Genomic DNA, 17,910 nt, shown 5'->3' with positions numbered 1-17,910 from the left:
GATTTTGCCGCGGATTTTCCGAAAATGTGCAGCAGCGGCACTTCCAAGCCATTTCAATGGCATTTTGGAAATGCTGTGTCCATGCTGCGGATTTTTCCGCGGCGGATTTGCCGTGGATTTTGACCGTGAAAAATCTGCAGCATGTCAATTATTGTTGCGGATTTTGGCTATAGAATTGAGAAAAAAAAAAATCCGCGGCAAAAAAAAGGTGCGGATTTGCCGCGAAAGTCGCGGATTTTCATGCAGAAAAATCCGCAGGTACATTCTACCGTGGACACACAGCCTTATAGTGCCCAGATTGTTGTTATAGATCAGTATTTGAAGTGTGTTCATAAAGGACAATTGATATTTAAGAGCACTTATTTAATGACTGAGCAATTGCCCTCAAGTAACCTTAAATGAAGGTCAATGGACACAGGTGGCTGAATTGAAGGAATTGCTTAATCACCCATTTACCGTGACTAAAAAATTACAAGCTGAGGATTTAACTCCTGACATTTTCATAAGGGAGTGGAAGAAACTTGCTATTTTGCCTGTCTGAAAGAGGAGGTTTAATCGCAGATGGCATTTCTGCTTCAATGAAACGGAGAGAGACACAGCTATTGGAAAATAAAATTCTTCTGGCAGCTGTTTATGTGGACCCAAATCATCGTATACTGCTTGATGATCAACAGCTTACTAAAGGAAAAGAAGCTGAGTGAGGTAGCAGTTAGGATGAGTGGCACAGGACTGCCAGGCACAAGAGGACTTGGGGCCTGACAGTGCTACTGCTGCCATATCTTCACCTCATCAGATGAGGAGTTTAACTTTGACAAGTGTTTGGATGACATGGAGCAGGCAAAGTGTTGCCGCAAGGAAAAAGATTTCACTCCGTCTCCTATAGCAGCAGATTGACCAGATTTCAGAAACATTTTTCACTTGCTCTCAAAGAAATAGAAAAATTCAACCATTCATCAAAACTGACTGTGCATGAGGCAATTCCTTTATACCCGGAAATTGTTAGAGATGTTGCCCATGTGGTTACGGCTTTACCTCCAACCTAAGTTACTGTAGAGAGGTTGTTCTCTAGCCTTATAATAATTAGGTCAGATTTGAGGCCATCTATGAAGGAGGTTCTGATGGAGGCAATTCTATTTCTTACAACAAATCCATAGACTGCACAAATGTTATTTACTATGTTTTTGTTGAAAACAGTTTTTCTTTGTCGCTCCATTGGGAGACCCAGACAATTGGGTGTATAGGCTATGCCTCCGGAGGCCGCACAAAGTATTACACTAAAAGTGTAAAGCCCCTCCCCTTCTGCCTATACACCCCCCGTGCTCCCACGGGCTCCTCAGTTTTTATGCTTTGTGCGAAGGAGGCAGACATGCACGCACAGCTCCATAGATTGGTCAGCAGCAGCTGCTGACTATGTCGGATGGAAGAAAAGTGGGCCCATATAGGGCCCCCAGCATGCTCCCTTCTCACCCCACTCTTGTCGGCGGTGTTGTTAAGGTTGAGGTATCCATTGCGGGTACGGAGCCTGGAGCCCACATGCTGTTTTCCTTCCCCATCCCCCTTGGGGCTCTGGGTGAAGTGGGATCCTGTCGGTCTCCAGGCACTGAGACCGTGCTTCATCCACAATTCCTGGGAGCCTGCTGGATAGGAGCCGGGTATCGTTCAGGGACATGGCCCTGCTACTTGGAGGTACTCTGTGTCCCCGTGGGGACCGAGCACAGCAACACTCCAGCATTGCTGGGTGTGCTAGTGCACCGGGGACCGCGGCGCTGACCGGGTTAAATGTGCCATTACACACTCAGCGTCGCTGAGTGTGTTTATGTAGGGGGACTACCGCGCTGACCGCCGCCGCCATGTTTAACACTGAGGCGCGGCTGGGACTTGTAGTCCGCCGGGGACTTCCGCGCGGCCGCGCTTTTACGGCGGCCACGCTTATTACTCGAGTCCCCGGCTTTTGCGGCCTAGTCTTTCTTCCTCCCGCCCACAGCCCTGACAAGCAGGGGAAGGGCGGGACGCTGTACAGACGAGCAGCAATGAGGGCTGGAGAATGCTTTGCATACTCCACCCCCCTCACTGTGCACTGTGGGGCACCAGTTCCCGCACTTTCTGGGTCACGCCCACGGCTCCCTCCTCTCCTCAGGACGCCGGCAGCCATTCCTGTCAGCTCCTCGGACGCTGCAGAGGGGGACAAAGTCTGGGAGACCCAGGCAGGGATTCTGGTGGCCTCACAACCGCTTTAAGCGGGTGGTAAGCAGCACCTGTGGTGCTAGCCCCATTGTGCAGAAGTGTAATTATATGTTTATGGTATATACTTTACACTGTATAGTGCACAGTTGTTTTCTGGCTATATACCCTATTGTGTTACTCAGGGAAGACAATAGCATGGCGCCCACAAAAGGCAGGGGTGCCAAAACACAGGCTTACTATGCTGCCTGCGCCGCATGTACGACGCCGCTACCGGCAGGTTCCACTGACCCTCATTGTGTGCACTGCTCGGCCCCTACTGCACTTGCTCAGCCGGAGCCTCTGCTAAGAGGGGCCCAGGGGGAGCCACCTGCTGACACTCTCCAGGTGACAGGGACGGAGTTTGCAGTCTTTACGGATAAACTCTCTGAAACTATGGCTAAGATACTAGAAGCCTTGCAGTCCAGACCGGTATCTCAGCACAGGGACTCTGTTGAGTTATTGTTCCCTGGCCCCCCTCAGTTGGACCAACAATGTCTCCCCGGGGTATCTCATAGATCCCAGGCTGGGGGCTCTGACACGGACCCCAGCCCCAGACCGATTAAGCGAGCTCGCTTGGAAATTCCCTCGACATCATCATATTGTTCAGGGTCTCAGCGGGGGGAATCTCTGGTTGATGACGCGGAGACAGCTGATCAGGATTCTAATCCTGAGGCCGCTCTCAATCTTGATACTCCGGACGGGGACGCCATAGTGAACGATCTTATTGCGTCCATCAATCGAATGTTGGATATTTCTCCCTCAGCTCCTCCGGTGGAGGAGTCAGCTTCTCAGCAGGAGAAATTCCGTTTCAGGTTTCCCAAGCGTACACAGAGTATGTTTCTGGACTACTCTGATTTCAGAGAGGCAGTCCAGAATCACCATGATTGTCCAGATAAGCGTTTTTCTAAGCGCCTTAAGGATACACGTTATCCCTTTCCCCCTGACGTGGTCAAAGGTTGGACTCAGTGTCCCAAGGTGGATCCTCCAATCTCCAGACTGGCGGCTAGATCCATACTTGCAGTTGAAGATGGGGCTTCACTCAAAGATGCCACTGACAGGCAGATGGAGCTCTGGTTGAAATCCATCTATGAAGCTATCGGCGCTTCTTTTGCCCCAGCATTCGCAGCCGTATGGGCGCTACAAGCTATATCAGCAGGTCAAGCGCAAATTGACGCAGCCACACGCACTTCCGCGCCGCAGGTGGCGTCCATAACCGCTCAGACGTCGGCAATGGCGTCTTACGCTATTAATGCTGTCCTGGACTCTGCGAGCCGTACGGCGGTTGCATCCGCCAATTCGGTGGTACTCCGCAGGGCCTTGTGGCTACGGGAATGGAAGGCAGATTCTGCTTCCAAAAAGCGCTTAACTAGTTTGCCAATTTCTGGCGACCGATTGTTTGGCAACGTTTGGATGAAATCATCAAACAATCCAAGGGAAAGGATACATCCTTACCCCAGCCCACACCGAACATACCCCAACAGTGGAGGGGGCAGTCGAGGTTTCGGTCCTTTTGGGGCGCGGGCAGGTCCCAATTCCCCTCGTCCAAAAGGCCTCAGAAAGATCAAAGGAACTCTGATTCATGGCGGTCTAAGTCACGTCCTAAAAAGACCACAGGAGGTACCGCTACCAAAGCGGCTTCCTCATGACTTTCGGCCTCCGCAATCTGCATCCTCGGTCGGTGGCAGGCTCTCCCGCTTTTGCGACACCTGGCTGCCACGGGTAAAAGACCGCTGGGTGAGAGACATTCTGTCTCACGGTTACAAGATAGAGTTCACCTCTCGTCCCCCGACTCGATTCTTCAGGTCATCCCCGCCTCCCGAGCGAGCCGAGGCTCTTCTGCAGGCGCTGGGCACTCTGAAGGCGGAAGGAGTGGTGATCCCTGTTCCTCTTCAGCAACAGGGTCACGGTTTTTACTCCAACCTGTTTGTGGTCCCAAAGAAGGACGGGTCTTTCCGTCCTGTCCTGGACCTGAAACTGCTCAACAAACACGTAAAGACCAGGCGGTTCCGGATGGAATCCCTCCGCTCCGTCATCGCCTCAATGTCCCAGGGAGATTTCCTTGCATCGATCGATATCAAAGATGCTTATCTCCACGTACCGATTGCTCCAGAGCACCAGCGCTTCTTGCGCTTCGCCATAGGAGACGAACACCTGCAGTTCGTAGCACTGCCGTTCGGCCTGGCAACAGCCCCACGGGTTTTCACCAAGGTTATGGCTACTGTAGTAGCGGTCCTCCACTCTCAGGGTCACTCGGTGATCCCTTACTTGGACGATCTCCTGATCAAGGCACCCTCTCAGGAGGCATGCCAACACAGCCTCGACGCTACTCTGGAGACTCTCCAGAGTTTCGGGTGGATCATCAATTTTCCAAAGTCAAATCTGACACCGGCCCAATCGCTGACATATCTTGGCATGGAGTTTCATACCCTCTCAGCGATAGTGAAGCTTCCGCTGATCAAGCAGCGGTCGCTACAGAAGGGGGTACAATCTCTCCTTCAAGGTCAGGCACACCCCTTGAGGCGCCTCATGCACTTCCTGGGGAAGATGGTGGCAGCAATGGAGGCAGTCCCTTTCGCGCAGTTTCACCTGCGTCCTCTTCAATGGGACATCCTTCGCAAATGGGACAGGAAGCCGACGTCCCTCGACAGGAACGTCTCTCTCTCTCAGGCGACCAAAGCTTCCCTTCGGTGGTGGCTTCTTCCCACTTCATTATCGAAGGGGAAATCCTTCCTACCCCCATCCTGGGAGGTGGTCACGACGGACGCGAGTCTGTCAGGGTGGGGAGCGGTTTTTCTCCACCACAGGGCTCAGGGTACGTGGACCCGGCAAGAGTCCTCACTTCAGATCAATGTTCTGGAAATACGGGCAGTGTACCTTGCCCTGAAAGCGTTCCAGCAGTGGCTGGAAGGCAAGCAGATCCGAATTCAGTCGGACAATTCCACAGCGGTGGCATACATCAACCACCAAGGCGGCACACGCAGTCGGCAAGCCTTCCAGGAAGTCCGGCGGATCTTGATGTGGGTGGAAGCCACGGCCTCCACCATCTCTGCAGTTCACATCCCGGGCGTGGAAAACTGGGAAGCAGATTATCTCAGTCGCCAGGGCATGGACGCAGGGGAATGGTCCCTTCACCCGGACGTGTTTCAGGAGATCTGTTGCCGCTGGGGGGTGCCGGACGTCGACCTCATGGCGTCCCGGCACAACAACAAGGCACCGACGTTCATGGCACGGTCTCAAGATCCCAGAGCTATGGCGGCAGACGCCTTAGTTCAGGATTGGTCGCAGTTTCAGCTCCCTTTATGTGTTTCCTCCGCTGGCACTGTTGCCCAGAGTGTTACGCAAGATCAGGGCCGACTGCCGCCGCGTCATCCTCGTCGCTCCAGACTGGCCGAGGAGGTCGTGGTACCCGGATCTGTGGCATCTCACGGTCGGCCAACCGTGGGCACTACCAGACCGACCAGACTTGCTGTCTCAAGGGCCGTTTTTCCATCTGAATTCTGCGGCCCTCAACCTGACTGTGTGGCCATTGAGTCCTGGATCCTAGCGTCTTCAGGGTTATCTCAAGACGTCATTGCCACTATGAGACAGGCTAGGAAACCAACGTCCGCCAAGATCTACCACAGGACGTGGAAAATTTTCCTGTCATGGTGCTCTGCTCAGGGTTTTTCTCCCTGGCCTTTTGCCTTGCCCACTTTTCTGTCCTTCCTTCAATCTGGACTGGAAAAGGGTTTGTCGCTCGGCTCCCTTAAGGGACAAGTCTCAGCGCTCTGTGTTTTTCCAGGAGCGCCTAGCCAGACTTCCACAGGTACGCACGTTCCTGCAGGGGGTTTGTCACATCGTTCCTCCTTACAAGCGGCCGTTAGAACCCTGGGATCTGAACAGGGTGCTGATGGCTCTTCAGAAACCACCATTCGAGCCAATGAGGGATATTTCTCTCTCACGCCTTTCGCAGAAAGTGGTCTTCCTAGTAGCAGTCACCTCTCTTCGGAGAGTGTCTGAACTAGCAGCGTTGTCGTGCAAAGCCCCTTTCCTGGTGTTTCACCAGGACAAGGTGGTTCTGCGTCCGGTTCCGGAATTTCTCCCCAAGGTGGTATCCCCCTTTCATCTCAATCAGGATATCTCCTTACCCTCTTTTTGCCCTCATCCAGTTCACCAATGTGAAAAGGATTTGCACTTGTTAGATCTGGTGAGAGCACTCAGATTCTACATTTCTCGTACGGCGCCCCTGCGCCGCTCGGATGCACTCTTTGTCCTTGTCGCTGGCCAGCGTAAAGGGTCACAGGCTTCCAAATCAACCCTGGCTCGGTGGATCAAGGAGCCAATTCTCGAAGCTTACCATTCTGCTGGGCTTCCGGTTCCCGCAGGGCTGAAGGCCCATTCTACCAGAGCCGTGGGCGCGTCCTGGGCTTTGAGGCACCAGGCTACGGCTCAGCAGGTGTGTCAGGCGGCTACCTGGTCGAGCCTGCACACTTTCACGAAACACTATCAGGTGCATACCTATGCTTCGGCGGATGCCAGCCTAGGTAGACGAGTCCTTCAGGCGGCGGTTGCCCACCTGTAGGAAGGGGCCGTTTTACGGCTCTATTACGAGGTATTATTTTACCCACCCAGGGACTGCTTTTGGACGTCCCAATTGTCTGGGTCTCCCAATGGAGCGACAAAGAAGGGAATTTTGTTTACTTACCGTAAATTCCTTTTCTTCTAGCTCCAATTGGGAGACCCAGCACCCGCCCCTGTTTTTTTGTGTACACATGTTGTTCATGTTGAATGGTTTCAGTTCTCCGATATTCCTTCGGATTGAATTTACTTTAAACCAGTTTATAATTTTTTTTCCTCCTTCTTGCTTTTGCACCAAAACTGAGGAGCCCGTGGGAGCACGGGGGGTGTATAGGCAGAAGGGGAGGGGCTTTACACTTTTAGTGTAATACTTTGTGCGGCCTCCGGAGGCATAGCCTATACACCCAATTGTCTGGGTCTCCCAATTGGAGCTAGAAGAAAAGGAATTTACGGTAAGTAAACAAAATTCCCTTCTTTGCCACTTACATAGTGTATTACATAGTGTTTTATATACCATATTTTTCGGACCATAAGACGCACTTTTTTCCCCCCAAATGTTGGGAGAAAGTGGGGGGTGCGTCTTATGGTCTGACTATAGGGCTGCGGCCGGGAATGTGGGTGCTGCGGTGGAGCGGGTCATCGGGGGCACGAGCAGGCTGCAGCAGCGCCTGCCGTGACCACGTGGGCCCGCTCATTACATATGCACGCCCATCCTCCCGCCCATCATCTCTCAGCGAACACGGCGCTGACAGGTGGGCGGGGTGATGGGCGGGGGGGTGCGCGCATAATTAACAGCCGGCCGTGATCACCCCTGGCAACTACAGCCTGGAGTGATCATGTGCGGCTGTATTCACTGCCCCCCGTGCATCATTATCAGCGCGGGGTGCAGTGAATCAGTACACTCACCCGTCACCACGTGTGGAGCCTTCCCCCTGCAGCATCGCGCGATGTCTTCCTGTCTGTGCCGGTCAGCTGATCTGGTCACTAGCGGGGCGCACAGCGATGACGTCATCGCTGTGCGCGCCGCTAGTGTCCACCAGCTCAGCTGACCGGCACAGACAGGAAGACATCGCGCGATGCTGCAGACGGTGACGGCTCCACACGCGGTGACGGCTCCACACAGCGGCGCTGCAGCTGAGACAGAGATCGGTGCTTCAGGGAGTGTGGAAAGGTGAGTATAAACGTTTTGGTTTTTTTTCTGTGCCACAGGCCATATACCAGGATGGGGGTATAACATGAGCAGGATGGATGGGGGAATAACATGAGCAGGATGGATGGGGGAATAACATGAGCAGGATGGATGGGGGAATAACATGAGCAGGATGGATGGGGGAATAACATGAGCAGGATGGATGGGGGAATAACATGAGCAGGATGGATGGGGGAATAACATGAGCAGGATGGATGGGGGAATAACATGAGCAGGATGGATGGGGGAATAACATGAGCAGGATGGATGGGGGAATAACATGAGCAGGATGGATGGGGGCATAACATGAGCAGGATGGATGGGGGGTATAACATGAGCAGGATGGATGGGGGGTATATTATGAGCAGGATGGATGGGGGGTATATTATGAGCAGGATGGATGGGGGGTATATTATGAGCAGGATGGATGGGGGGTATATTATGAGCAGGATGGGGGTATATGAGCAGGATCATATACAAGGCAGGAGGATCCTTAACAGAATGGGGTACCTTAGTAGAGAATTTGGGGACATTACCCCATAACAGTGTCAGCAGCAGATCCTCGCCCCATAACAGTGTGTCATGACCATATTTTTTGGTTAAAATTTTATTTTCCTATTTTCCTCCTCCAAAACCAGGGTGCGTCTTATGGTCAGGTGCGTCTTATAGTCCGAAAAATACGGTATATTAGTGCATTACATAGTGTTTTATATATATATATATATATAACACTAACACTATGTAAGTGGCATAAAACGGTTTTCAACAAAAATATACTAAATAATATTTAGTATATTGCTTATATTTAACCCCTTCACGACCGGCCGATTTTTTTTTTTCTTTTTTTTTTTTTCTTTCCGTTTTTTTTTCGCCATTCTTTTTCTGAGACGTAACTTTTTTTTCAGTCAATATGGTCATGTGAGGGCTCATTTTTTGCGGAATGAGCTGTACTTTTAAATGAAACCATCAGTTTTACCATATAGTGTACTAGAAAACGGCAAAAAAATTCCAAATGCTGAAAATTTGCAAAAAAAAGTGCGATAGCACTATGGTTTTTGAGATATTTTATTCACTCTGTTCACTATATGGTAAAACTGATGTGTGGGTGTGATGCCTCAGGTCAGTGCGAGTTCGTAGACACCAAACATGTATAGGTTTACTTTTATATAAGGGGTTAAAAAAAATCGGAAGTTTGTCCGAAAAAAGTTGCGCATGCTTTACGCCATATTCCGTGACCCATAGCGTTCTCATTTTTTGGGATCTATGGCTCAATGACGGCTTATTTTTTTGCGTCTCGAGCTGACTTTTTTTAACGGTACCATTTTTGCGCAGATTCTACGTTTTGATCGCCTCTTATTGCATTTTGCGCAAAAGTAGTGGCGACAAAAAAAGATCGTTTTGGCGTTTGGAATTTTTTTGCCGCTACGCCGTATACTGATCAGATTAATTGATTTTATATTTTGATAGATCGGGCGTTTCTGAACGCGGCGATACCAAATGTGTGTATATTTTTTATTTTTTTAACCCTTTAATTTTCAATGGGGCGAATGGGGGGTGATTTGAACTTTTAGGTTTTTTTTTGTTTTTTTTTACTAGTCCCCCTAGGGGGCTATTGCGATCAGCATTCCGATCGCTCTGCAGTATCTGCTGATCACAGCTACAAGGCTGTAAACAGCAGATATGCTCTTTCTCTTTTGCTGTGCCGCTGGCACAGCGAAAGTGAAAGCAAGTCAGGTGTAGTACAGGAGTCATCACATGACCCTGTGCTACCATGACAACTATCGGGAGTCACGTGATCGCGTCACGTGACTTCCGGTTTCGGGCGGTAAGGAAATGTTTACCGCGATCGCGCTTATAATGGCGCTGTCACATATTGACAGTGCCATATAAGGGGTTAAACGGCACGAGCAGATAACTATTCTGCTCGTGCCTAGCAGGCACACGTCTCAGCTGTGAAAATCAGCTGAGATGTGTGCTGATCGCAGCATGATGCTGCCGGCAAACCGCGGGCAGTAACATTATGACCGCAAGGACGTAATTTTACGGCCTGCAGTCGTTAAAGGGAACCTGTCAGCAGAAATGTCCCCTAAAACCTAACAGATTCCCCCTCTGCAGCTCGTGGGCTGCATTCTATAAAGGTCCCTGTTATGATTGTGCCCACTTTCTGACCGAAAAAAAGTGTTTATAAAGTTGTACCTTTTTGGCTTCTGATTCTGTAAATCCGTCAGGGGGGCGGGCAGCCTGATGGCCGTTATTCTGCCCCCTGGTCCTGTATGCCGCCCCCATCGCTGATTTCAATACTTCTGGACGCCGCCCACTGCTCCAGCCATCCCCGCGCATGCCCAGTGCCCATCTCTCGGGGATGAGCACTGTGCCCAGCGTCACCGCTGGTGACGTGCACGCAGGGTTAAGATTATGGGCGGTGCTGTGATGTTTATTCCTAAGCAACCGCCCATAATCGCGGGACCGCGCTTTCCCCCTCGGCCTGCTTCTTTCTGCGCAAGCGCGCTGCTGCTGACCTCACTTCGCCTCCTTCCATCTTGCCCCGAGGCAGGAAATAGATGGGAAGAGCGCGGAGCAGTGACTACACCGAAAGCGCGGTCCCGCGATTATGGGCGGTTGCTTAGGAATAAACATCACAGCACCGCCCATAATCTTAACCCTGCGTGCACGTCACCAGCGGTGACGCTAGGCACAGTGCTCTGCTCATCCCCGAGAGATGGGCACTGGGCATGCGCGGGGATGGCTGGAGCAGTGGGCGGCGTCCAGAAGTATTGAAATCAGCGATGGGGGCGGCATACAGGACCAGGGGGCAGAATAACGGCCATCAGGCAGCCCGCCCCCGTGACGGATTTACAGAATCAGAAGCCAAAAAGGTACAACTTTATAAACACTTTTTTTCGGTCAGAAAGTGGGCACAATCATAACAGGGACCTTTATAGAATGCAGCCCACGAGCTGCAGAGGGGGAATCTGTTAGGTTTTAGGGGACATTTCTGCTGACAGGTTCCCTTTAAGGGGTTAAGTGAAAAATTTATTGTAATGCAATGTGAACATCAGACATTTAATCACTTATGATACAATAATCAAGATATTTACGGTAGTACATAAAATATATTTATTGGACTACAACTTTAGAACACAAACTTTAATAAATTGTAAATATGTATTACAATATGTAAATATATATATAATCTAATGTATATTACATAGTGTATTGCATATTTACAATTCCAGTTTTTTGTGTTCTAAAGTTGTATCCAATAAATATATTTTATGTTGTATCTAAATATCTTGATTATTGTATCATGAAAATGATTCAATGTCTGATGTTCACATTGCATTACAATACATTTTTCACTTAACTATAAGCAATATATGTCGGAGTCGGTGCAAGGGAAATTGAGAAGTCTGAGCCGAAGGTTTGGCTTACCGACTCCACAGCCCTGGGTGATGGCATCTGTGTTCTGGGATAAGGAGGGCGTGCTGCTAGTGGACTACCTTCAAAAGGGTTCCACCATCAAGGCAAGGTATTACATTGAACTTTTGAACCAATTGAAGGCAGCTGTGAAGGCCAAAAGGCGCGGCAAGCTGTCCAAAAGAATCTTGTTCCTGCAAGACAACGCCACCGCTCACACTGCACAAACAATCACGGCAAAACTGGCAGGACTGTCGACTACCCCCTTATTCACCAGATCTAGCTCCCTTCAACTATCATCTGTTTCCAAACCTGAAGAAACACCTCAATGGTACCAAATTTCACACCATTTCTCATGCCATGGCTGCTACGGATGCCTGGTTTAAGGCAGAACCGAAATCGTTCTTTTTGCTAGGCTTACAGAACTTGGAATACCAATGTAAGAAGTGTGCTGACATCAGTGCAGAGTATGTGGGATAAATGTAAAGTTTCATCATCTTATCTCGTTTCTTTCTGGGTAAAGCCACAGACAGCAGCCCCTCGTATATGCCTAACATTGGGCACAAACTTGTTCCCCTATATAATAAGTTTTAACAATTTCTCCAATTTCTCTTGTGCTTAATTTTCTGATATGGTGTTTTCTTTTTTAATTCTCAGACACAGATGCCAGACCCCAAAACGTTTAAGCAGCATTTTGAAAGCAAACACCCCAAGTCTCCCATGCCTCCGGAGCTGGTAGATGTGCAGGCATAACAAACGGTTAGTCACATGTTTACTGATTGTACAGTGCATTACTATAACTAACCAAGTTGCTTTGATTCTGAGGTGCACTTTATTTCTTGGTTTTATTAAAGTGACCTTTAAAGGGGTATTCCCATCTCTAAGATCCTATGCCAGAAGTAGGTGTAATATGAGCAAATATCTCCAGTTGGACATGTAGTATAATTCTTCTGATTATCTACAATGAGGAAAATAAGTATTCGATACACTGCCAATTTTGCAAGTTCTCCCACCTACAAAGAATGGAGAGATCTGTAACTTTTATTGTTCTTACACCTCAACTGTGGCAAACTGTTTCTTCCCCCCCCCCCCCCCCCCCATCACCCCCTACAAACCAGAAAAAATTCTGGCTCTCACAGTCCTGTTTATTTATTTTCTTCTTTAAGACTCCCTCCTACCCTATACTCATTGCCTGTATTAATTGCTCCTATTTGAGCTATTTACCTCCTATATCAGCCACCTGTCCACACACACAATCATACTCCAACCTCTCCACCATGGCCAAGACCAAAGAGCCGTCTAATAACACCAGGGACAAAATCGTTGACCTGCACATGTGTGGGATGGGCTATAGGATATTAGGCAAACAGCGTGGTGAGAAGGCAACGACTGTTGGCGAAATTATTAGAAAATGGAAGAAACACAAGATGACTGTTAAGGCCGCTTTACACACTGCGATATCGGTACCGATATCGCCAGCGTGCATACCCGCCCCCATCGGTTGTGCGACACGGGCAAATCTCTGCCCGTGTCGCACAACATCGCCCGGACCCGTCGCACTACTTACCTTCCCTGCGACGTCGCTGTGACTGGCGAACCGCCTCCTTTCTAAGGGGGCGGTTCGTTCTGCGTCACAGCGACGTCACTGAACCGCCGCCCAATAGAAGCGGAGGGGCGGAGATGAGCGGAACCAACATCCCGCCCACCTCCTTCCTTCCGCATTGTGGCCGGAAGGCAGGTAAGGAGAGCTTCTTCGTTCCTGCGGTGTCACACAGAGCGATGTGTGCTGCCGCAGGAACGAGGAACAACTTCGTTACTGCTGCAGTAACGATATTTGAGAATGGACCCCCATGTCGCCGATGAGCGATTTTGCACGTTTTTGCGACGATGCAAAATCGCTCATAGGTGTCACACGCAACGGCATCGCTAAAGCGACCGGATGTGCGTCACAAATTCCGTGACCCCATCGAGATCACTTGAGTGATGTCGTAGCATGTAAAGCCCGCTTTAGTCTTACTCTGGTTGGGGCTTCATGCAAGATCTTGCCTCATGTGGTAAGGATGATCCTGAGAAAGGTCAGGAATCAGCCCAGAACTACATGGAAGGACCTGGTCAATGATCTGAAGAGAGCTGGGACAAATTGCCATTAATAACACACTACATCGTCATGGATTAAAATCCTGCAGGTCACTCTAGGTCAGAGGTCTCAAACATGCGGGCCGCATGCGGCCCCTCAGGCTGCTTCGTGTGGCCCCCAGGCCTGTGCCACTGTTCACTATCGCAGCCGGTGCAGGGGCTGCAGCCACTGTCTGCGCTTAGTCAGATGAATGTTTTGCCGGCGCTGCGCTCTGAGTCCAGCGCTTTGTGCACAACTAGTCCTCCAATGGAAACTGGCTTACCTCTGATTGGTGGACGGCTATGGCTGCGTTGGAAACGTTGAGCATAGAGAGCTTGACTCTACGCGCGCAGCACCGGCAAAACATTCATCTGACATAAATTGCTGGCAGGGGCTGCGGCCATTGCACCTGCCGTGATAGTCAAAAGGGCCACGGGCCTGAAGACAGCAAGAAGCAGAGATGAGGGAACGGTGCAAAGATGAGAAGAATGGTGGTTTTGTTTTGTTTTGTGTTTTTTTTTGGGGTGTGTTTTTTTTTTTTTTTTGTGTGTGTGAAGCACGGCACATTAACCCCTTAGCGACCTTTGACGTGCTGGGTATGTCATTGCTCCCTGGTACTTAAGGACCCATGACATACCCAGTGCGTCATGGCGAAATCGGAGCCCCGGAGGCTCAGTGGCTGCGATCGCTTTGCAAACACCTTAGATTTGGGGAGGAGGGAACCTCTGCCTGACCTCAGGAGGGGTGGTGTCTCCTTTGTTTGTGCGTGCTTGTTTGTGTGAACTGCAAGAGCGGGGTTAGAGCGCGGTTAAAGTACGGAACCGGAAGTGTGTGCGGTGAGTATTTGCTTGTACAGCAAAGCTTGCTCGTAAGCTGAGTTACAAAATTACAGCAAGCTTTGCTCGAATAGTGAAATGCTCGCAAACTGGGTAACTCTTAAACAAAGGTTCCACTGTAAAAAAAAAAGTGTGTGTGTGTGTGTGTATATATATCTCATATTTTTATTTTTATATATTTTTTTATTTTTGTCTTTAAGGCAGATCCAGCCAGTATTGGTGGAGGCAGTGCATTACACCATTTGTGCCAGTTTTCTAATTTAACTTTTGTAGAAATATATTATATAATTTTTTTTCTTTTTCTCTTAGCTGTTGTAGGTTTCAGATTTCTAGATTGTAATGTGTGGTTAGCCTGAAGATGCACCAGATTCATTAAAGGAAACCTGTTGCGTGCAATAGACACCAAGAACTACGAGCAGTTCTGGGTGCATATTGCTAACACCTGCTTAACCGCCCCTGTATAAACTAGCATAGATAAAGAGATCTTAAGACAAAGTATTTCTAAAGATCTTTTATCGTATGCTAATGAGCGAGGGGACTAGTCCCCTGAGCATTAGTTCCCTGGTTAGTCTCCCTACATTAGCATGTTAGTACGCGCCTGTGGGAATGCTATCATGCTGAATACACAGCGTCACAGGATGATATCACTCACCTCTCCGCCGCCATCGCTGGATTTCGGCTCAGTGTGCATGACCCCGGAGTTTTGGTCATGTGCACTACTTCAGTTTGAAGCCAGGACACGCACACCCGGCTTCATAGTGCACATGACCGAACCTCTGGGGTCATGCGTACTGAGCTGAAATCCCTGGTCGGATGCGATGGCGACTAAGAGGTGAGTGAGATCATCCTGTGACACTGCACATTCATTAGCATGTTAGCTCGCCCACAGGGGTGTACTTGCATGCTAATGGAGCCGACTAGCCAGGTGAACGAACGCCCAGGGGACTAGTCCCCTCGCTCATTAGCATACGATAAAAGATTTTTACAAATACTTTTTCTAAAGATCTCTTTATGCTAGTGTATACAGGGATGGTTAGGATAGGAATTACTAATATACACCCAGAACTGCTTGTGGTTCTGGGTGTATATTGGACCTGACAGGTTCCCTTTAATGAATTCCGAACATCTTTCTCCAGCTGACTTTTTTTTTTTTTTTTTTTAAACCTCTTTTGTAAAACTGGCCAAACACCAGTTTTTAATATGCAAACTTATAAATTCAGAATGGTGATTCCAACAGTGTATAATTTTTTTTTATTTTTTTTTTAAAGTATTTCAGTCCATAGTAAAAGTAAGACTATGTTCATTATGAGCAAATAATGTCTATATGCCCCGTCCTTTTTTTTTTTTTTTTTTTTTTATTTTTTTTGGAAGCATAACATCTAGTAGCCCATAACCGAGTGCAGTAGATAGTCAGCCCCATGGATGTAGATTTCTTAACTTTAAAGACATCACATCAAATTTTATTTTGATTGTTTTCATTTAAAATAAAAAAAAATCCCCTCTTAATGCCCACAGCTTCCCTTGGTGAGAGCAGATTTTTTTTTTTTCCCTAGTATTTTCATTAAGTAATGTTAAAAAAAGACCATAACAAAAACAACTATTATGTATTTGCAATTGTGTAATGGTAATGCAGAAAAATTGGGTTTTTATGCATAACTTATTTATTTTTTTTGCCTCATCTAGGTTAATCCTCTGAATGCACTGAATTGAGCAGGTTGAGCATATCTGAAAGACCTTTCTTGGATAAATCTGGACGCACCTACCTGTTTTATGTTAAGTTGGCGCTAAGTAACATGAGTGTATCCGGACTTTGGTGCTGCAGCGTCTCATTATTCACAATGGGGATTTTCTATCCTGTTAGACATGGGTTTGTGCCAGAACACCAAAAGGAGCAGTTGTAACTTTGTTTATGCAATTGTGTGGCCTGCTAAATGGGGTTGAGGGTGCCACACGACTTACAACAGGTTTTTAGTAATCAATAACCAAAAGCATCATAAATATTTCCATCCTGGTCGGTTATGGTGGTGCATTCCGTTCATCTATGAAGGCAGAGCAATATATATCTATATGTTTTAATTGCATTCCAGTGCAGATCTTCATAGCATACTTTTTATTTTTTTTTTATTTTTTATATCTATACCTCTGACCTAATATCGCATCATACATAGAATATATTGTGAAATCTCACTTGCTATACTGTGCCAACGACAAACACTTTGCACATTACCCTGACCTCACCAGCTCTACCGGAGGTGAAAACCACTTTCTAGAAACTCTTGATCTCTCTACTAGTGTTATTGTTCTTTTGTTTTTTTTTAATAACAGAAGCTTTGTTTTTCTCACATTTAGAACAGTTATGGAAAATCTTGCAGGTGTTTAATAATAGTAAAAAATATATAATCCAGACCCATAATAGTAAGTTTGTCGTTTTACAGCAGGGTGAACCCGGTCTGCTTTTTTCTGTATAGTTTTCTTGTTTTGGTTTCCTTTTTATTTCAAGTTCTAAATATTCTCATTTGACTCCTTATGAAATGTCAGTAACAAGTGTGGGATAACGTAATTAGATTTTTCACCCCTCTAATTTTTGAGAAAAATGTGAAGATTTAACCCGTTGCCTGAATACATAATTGGGCCACTTTGTCCACAAGTACACGCCAAAAACAGTTAATATTCCTGAAGCTAAGACCTTAACGTACCTTCCAATTTCCTATCTATGCTGATGTTAAGAAAGTATTTTGTGTAACAATCTTTAATTAATAAATATTTCATTTTCAATTTGTTTTTAATTTTGTAAGCATCGTTATGTGCTTTATTACATTTTGGGGGAAGGGCAAAGTGTGAATTTGGACTTTTAGTGCTTTACTACATTTGCAAACCAGTTACTTTGTTTACAGCATTCGTTGTTTTGGTTTAGGGGTTTTGATTTTTTTATCAAAGTCTTTATTAACCCCTTAAGGAGGAAGCCAGTTTTGTAATTAATGACCAGGCCATTTTTTATCAATTCTGACTTTTTTATGAGGTCATAGAGCGATGTGGAATGAAAAAGAGAAAAAAAATTTCATTTTACCTAAAAATGTTGCTCTAGCCCAAATGAATTAACTTTTAGAAGAAATAAAACCGAAAATTGACCCCAAAATTTGTTACCCAGTTTTTCTTTGTCGCTCCATTGGGAGACCCAGACACTTGGGTGTATAGCTTATGCCTCCGGAGGCCACACAAAGTATTACACTAAAAGTGTAAAGCCCCTCCCCTTCTGCCTATACACCCCCCGTGCATCACGGGCTCCTCAGTTTTTATGCTTTGTGCGAAGGAGGCTGACATCCACGCATAGCTCCACAGCTTAGTCAGCAGCAGCTGCTGACTAGGTCGGATGGAAGAAAAGAGGGCCCATAACAGGGCCCCCAGCATGCTCCCTTCTCACCCCACTTTGTCGGCGGTGTTGTTAAGGTTGAGGTACCCATTGCGGGTACACAGGCAGGAGCCACATGCTGTTTTCCTTCCCCATCCCTTAACGGGCTCTAGGTGAAGTGGGATCCTAATCGGTCTCCAGGCACTGGGACCGTGCTCCCTCC

General features: G+C 47.8%; 1 protein-coding gene across 1 annotated transcript in view; it reads left to right on the top strand.

Moving 5' to 3' along the window:
* Positions 1-17,113, top strand: part of LOC142290121 (zinc finger protein 706-like) — a 30,876-nt gene extending 13,763 nt beyond the window's left edge. Inside the window, exons 3-4 of the mRNA XM_075334053.1 lie at positions 12,044-12,145; positions 16,022-17,113. Of these exons, the coding sequence (XP_075190168.1) occupies positions 12,044-12,139 (96 nt within the window). The 3' untranslated portion in view covers positions 12,140-12,145; positions 16,022-17,113. The remainder of the gene's footprint in view (positions 1-12,043; positions 12,146-16,021) is intronic.
* Positions 17,114-17,910: the final 797 nt, after the last annotated feature.

Source organism: Anomaloglossus baeobatrachus, chromosome 2, assembly GCF_048569485.1.
Source record: "Anomaloglossus baeobatrachus isolate aAnoBae1 chromosome 2, aAnoBae1.hap1, whole genome shotgun sequence".
NCBI classification, from domain to species: domain Eukaryota; kingdom Metazoa; phylum Chordata; class Amphibia; order Anura; family Aromobatidae; genus Anomaloglossus; species Anomaloglossus baeobatrachus.
This window is presented reverse-complemented; position numbering and strand designations above follow the sequence as displayed.